Source organism: Hyalella azteca, unplaced genomic scaffold, assembly GCF_000764305.2.
Source record: "Hyalella azteca isolate HAZT.00-mixed unplaced genomic scaffold, Hazt_2.0.2 contig15395, whole genome shotgun sequence".
In the NCBI taxonomy this organism is placed as follows: Eukaryota; Metazoa; Arthropoda; class Malacostraca; order Amphipoda; family Hyalellidae; genus Hyalella; species Hyalella azteca.
Window position 1 is genome coordinate 1,422 of NW_025945251.1, and position 5,634 is coordinate 7,055.

The 5,634-nt window shown below is 34.5% G+C and overlaps 1 protein-coding gene across 1 annotated transcript; it reads left to right on the plus strand.

Moving 5' to 3' along the window:
- Positions 1-532: 532 nt before the first annotated feature.
- On the plus strand, positions 533-5,309 carry LOC108665074 (uridine diphosphate glucose pyrophosphatase NUDT14-like). The gene is made up of 5 exons (XM_018151791.1): positions 533-750; positions 1,790-1,898; positions 3,959-4,277; positions 4,592-4,668; positions 5,123-5,309. The coding sequence occupies exons 1-5, from the start codon at positions 670-672 to the stop codon at positions 5,284-5,286; spliced, it is 750 nt and encodes a 249-aa protein (XP_018007280.1). The 5' UTR covers positions 533-669; the 3' UTR covers positions 5,287-5,309.
- Positions 5,310-5,634: the final 325 nt, after the last annotated feature.

Genomic DNA, 5,634 nt, shown 5'->3' on the forward strand with positions numbered 1-5,634 from the left:
CGAACAGATTTGAACGAAATTTTTAATGTACATTCTTAACTACTAAATGGAATTTTTTAAATTAAAAAAAAATTTTATTCAACCTTCTTTCGCGAGATATTTTTTTGTCATTTCACCGTCATTCTTGATTTCACACTTCCTTATTCGCTTTCGTTCGCAAGTTATACAGATATAGGAGGAACGACCGGCTTTTCTACCGGCCGGTTAAAAAAAAAACCGTTTACGTATAGCCGTATACGTAAAGCCGTATACACATAGCCGTATAACTCGCAAACGAAGGCAAAACGAAAAAATTGTAACCAGAATATCCCAGTGCCCCCTACATTTTAATATCAATATCAATAAACAAGTAGGCCTAGCTCCGTCAGACTGGCAGTTTGCACAACCTTCTGTTCTGGCTTCTGCAGTAATCGTCATTAAAGATGATATATCATATGATTCATATTTGAATATGTTTATAACTTGTTATCGTTGTTAATTTATTTATTATATATAGGTTTACTTCTAGTTCAATTTTTCTTAATCCTACAGATGTACCTACTATGTTCATTGTAATTGTATGATAAGCCTTTCAGGTTTCAGCTGTGCCTGAGGGTCAAAATTGATCAAGTTTCTCGACTTCATTAACAGAAAAGAAATTGAGACTTGAGAGAAACAACCAATTTAATAATGGACAATATAAAAGAAATGGTGGTTGAACCTCTTACACAAGCAAAGTTTGTGAAACCATTTCTCCTGCGGTACAAACAGGTAGTAATGCATTTGTACAGTTTCATATTTATACCATCCAAACCCATTTTTGATGTAGCTAACCCACTACTGGCACTACCCACTACCCAGTGATATTTATTTTTTACTCTCCTATCAATGTTGCTCTCAATTTCATTCACAAATTCACAATGGATACTACCTAGCACTGTGGCACATCACTTGACAATATATATAATTTGGTTTTGGTTAATATATTATATGATCAAATGAAGGGAAAAACAAAGAAATTATGCTTATTATAGTTAGTATTTGTTTTGCATTGAAAGATGTTTTATATCCATAAAAATTAAAAGTGCATTGCTCTTCAGAGTAGAGGCTCAATTTAGCCTAGGTACTAGGTGTTTTAGAATTTATGATAATTTTTTTCGCAATGATTACCTACCTACCTATTCAAGAATCAAGTTCATAGTAGAAGAAATTTTGCTGTGAATGACAATCTAGCAGTTGATGATAATGTAACTTTGCAAACATGAATTATCCTTTTCATATCAGTTGTTTTTTATTAGAAATGTCTTTCTGTAATGTTATGACTTCCACTGAAGTACCTACCTTATTAATTAGCAGGCAATCAGGCGTGCACAAGACACAAGTACTACTCTTCTACCATAGTCTCCAGGATCTTGTGAATGAATTGCCTCTCTTGGTTGACAAATTTTTTTTCTGCTGGAACATTTTTACTGGAATTACCATGCTTTGCTTCAAGTTCTTATGAAAAGAATATATTGAATATATGTCTTTAAAGATCATTTGATCATTGAAAAGTCAGTTTACTGTTTATCTCTATGATTATCGACCGTGCAAGCTAGGGTTAGCATCTTAATCTGTAATAAAAAGTAAACAAAGTATTTTTTTGGTGGACCTTAAGTTAAGTTACTAAAGATAGTTTTAGTATTTTTCTTTGGTTTTAACAATATAGCTAATTTTACTTTGAATTTCAACAATAACAATAGCCTATTTTCTACAATATCTTATACAAACAATATGTTATATCTTATTGACAGTTTTTATTTGTCCACAGAATAATGTTCCTAAGGTGTGGGAGTGCATCAGCGTGCATCCTAGTGTTGCTGTCATCATCTTCAATGTAGACCGGAAGAAATTAGTGTTTGTCAAGCAATTCAGACCTGGTGAGTTTTTGCTTCTCTTATGAAAGAAGAGATTTTAATCTTGGAGGTAATACTTATTTTTGATTGTGAATACTATAGGAAATGTCATTATTTTTGAATGCTCACCTTTCTTCTTTACATGCTTGAGATAGTCTTGTTCTAAATGATAAACACAATTTAAAAAAGTTGTATTTATTTAAGGATTAAGGATGAATTCAAAATGAATAATTCATAGACCAATGCAGAGAGAAAGAAACAATTTTTTTATGTATTTGTAAATGTTCAATATATCCCCCCTTGTTCAGCACAACAATATCTATGTTTAGATCTATATTTATGTTTAGATCTATGAACAAGGCACAAAATGGAAAAGAATCGGCGACAGGCCACATCAGGCCTACACTTCAGAGCCAACATCACTATGTTATGTTATGTTATGTTAACAAACATCTAAACTGTAGCCTAACTAGTCCCACACACCAGAAAGCATATTTTCTGTTGCTGAGTGCTCTGTAACAGTGATATGGTTCTTCAGATCAACCAGAGTTGCTGGTAGAGGCGTGATTTAAACAGAGTTGCTGGTAGAGGTGGGACGTAAACATAGTTGCTGGAAGAGGCAGGACGTAAACATCTTTCCTGATGTAACCCCATTAGAAATAGTCACATGTAATGAGATCAGGTGATCTCGGTGTCCCAGCAATGCTTGGAAAGTGACTGATTTAAAAAGTTTTAGACATCAAGATGTCAATGGGACAGATAATTCCACATGGGAAAAAGTTGAAAAATACTTTGAAGAATCTTTCTCTTTCCATTGGTGTATTAATTGCTAATTTTAAACTTATACCTGAATAAATAAAAATTTATTGAAATTTGGTCCATCATTTAGAATACCGGTAACCCTGTATATTAGATCAAAACTTGAAGCTGTGATTTTATTTTTGCTTGTAATTGTTTCCTCCTGTGGCTTGATAAGGCAATAAAATTAGTAAATTATTTACCTTCAGTTCATTTGTTACTACAACATAGATAAATCAATATAAATGTTGCATGGATATAAATAAATGTTGCTATAATAAATGGACCAATGAAAGAGATGAATGATATTTAATTCAGGGTNGCAAGGGAACTGGAGCACGGACTACACAGGAGGCACGCCGCCCTTCAAGTGGACGGCTGTCTCTTATACACATCTAGATGTGTATAAGAGACAGGTACAGAGGCATCAAGTGTGCAATACATTGTACGTAGCTAGCAGCTTAGCTAATTCTTATAAGGCTATAAGTAGTCTAACTATTTGACTATTTGTTACGTATATATTGATTACAATATACAATTTAAATGTGTTAGCTAGCAGTAGCTTATACAGGGTGGGGCAGAACTGATTGAACAGTTTTGAGGCGAAATAAAAGAGTAATGGAGGTACATAAAGAAGAAAGTTCATTTTCCTCATGATTAGCATAACATACCATTTAAAATACTTATGTTTTGAAAACAAATTTTAATTGGTCAATAATGTATGACAGCTTGTCATCAATGACTGCAATATTTTTGTGCTTACTTTTGTAAAGATTTGAAGCCATTGGACATATATAGCAGTGTAGGTAACTTCATATCAGCCCTAGCTTACTATTTCGAAAGATGGGAATGATGACGAGAATAATGATGATTTGAAAGATGGTGGAAATGATGATCGAAATGATCATGGGAATGATGATTTGAATGATGATGGGAATGATGGTGGAAATGATGATCTAAATGATGATAATGATGAAAAGTTCAATGATAATTTTAAATAAGACATGCATGGTTAGGTAAATATATGTTGATGATAATGATAAAAATGATGTAATGAAGTGTGAGAAGATAGATGATTATGAGAGCAAGGATGAGTCGAATGATGAGAACAATGTTTATAATAGCGAGTCTTGTTATCTTGACACAGCATGAAGTGTCTGAAAGGTGCATTTAAATGGGATTTCATTTATCTTATGATATTAGTATTAAGTTTGAAGGATCGCATATGAATTTATACTAGTTTGGTCAACATTGTGTATGTAATTTAAATATTTCCTATTTTACAGCTGTGTATTTCAGTACACATCCTCGGGAAGATCGGGAACTCATTGTCTCAAAAGAAGACCCTAAAATGGCAAGCTCAGCTGGAGAGACTGCCTCGCTCAATAATTGTACTTCTAGTAGCAGTAAATGCACTCAAACTCAACGCAGTCCTGCGTGCAAGAGACTCCCAGACCTGCCTGGAGCATGTGGAATAACTCTTGAGATGTGTGCTGGCATTGCTGATAAAAATGTCGACCTCAGGCAAGTTGCAAAGGAAGAAGTTCTTGAAGAATGTGGATATGAAGTCAAGTTGGAGGACTTGGAAGAAGTTATTTCCTACAGGTAACTGCATGAATATTTGTTACTGGAAAACTTTACTAGTCCTCCATCCAATTGAAACCATTACTACCATTCATGTTGGCTCTACCATTTAAATACTATAAAGAATAAAATTTATTTCTGTTAACCCTATTTTTTAGTACCTATATCAAGTTTATTTATACCACTTGTTAATGATTAACAATATAAATGGCTGACTGCCCCATTTTATTTCTTGATATTTCTCTGTGCCCACTATTCTTGATACTTTATTTTCCTTAGAAGTTAATTTTATTTGTAAATTATCGTTCCGATTTTAATACAAAAATGTTCTTCAGATCATCAGTTGGAGCCGCAGGTGACAGGCAGACAATGTTCTTCACTGAGGTGACGGATGCCAGTAAAGTTGCTGCTGGTGAGTTAAATTTTTTTTGAAGTGCTGTGCTTCTAAGGTTATTTTAATATGCAAGAAAATTGAACGCGTTGGACGCCAAGGAACGTGTGATATCCTCTAATCTTTGTTGTGTAAATAACGGACGGGTCTCTTGCGTTCATCAGTTTATGTTACGTACTATTTCTATTGAAGAGTTAAGTACTTATTTTCAGTCTCTAACACGTACATTCAAGCTTTGTTTCAGCTCAGTGTTAGCAGCGTTATTTGCCATTCACTCAAATAATCTAATTTAGCTTATTTTCATTTGATTTTTTATTCTAGTTTGAGACTTGCAACGCGCTCTCATTTACGCCTCAAGTGCCCTCATTTAGTTGTACTGATTTGCACTACAGGACCTAGTAACTTATTTTTCGATATGGTTCGCATTATGCATGATTTTAATATTTTTTATCAATGCCATGTCATGTGTTGGAAGGTGGGGGACTGGCGGCAGAAGGGGAGCTTATCGAGGTCGTCGAGATGTCCATTGAAGAAGCTCGCCAGCTGCTGAAACAAAAAGCGGTGCAGTCTCCTGGCGAATTTCTCTTTGGTCTCATGTGGTTCCTCGCTAACAAAGCTTCTATTTATGAGGAACATTAACTATAGACAAAGAACTAGGAAATTCATGAAAACAGACTAGACGAAGCTATGCAGGAGCATATGTTCAGTCTTAAAATGCCTAGCAAATTACGGACCAGGCAATAAGTCCAACAGCGATCTCAATCAATCGTCAGCTATGGAAAGATCGGGTTCCAAAGGCCGGATCCCTTGTGAATCAAGTCGCGAAAAAGTCAAGTATCGGCAAAAGGCCATGGGCCTATTTCTTCAACGCCGACACTTCTATTCTATTCTATCATTATATTATTTCATGCTCTGTTAGTCATTGGAACTTCAGTGTTGTTGAAATATTAAATGTACAGTAATTATTGTTGGTTTAATAGTTTTTAA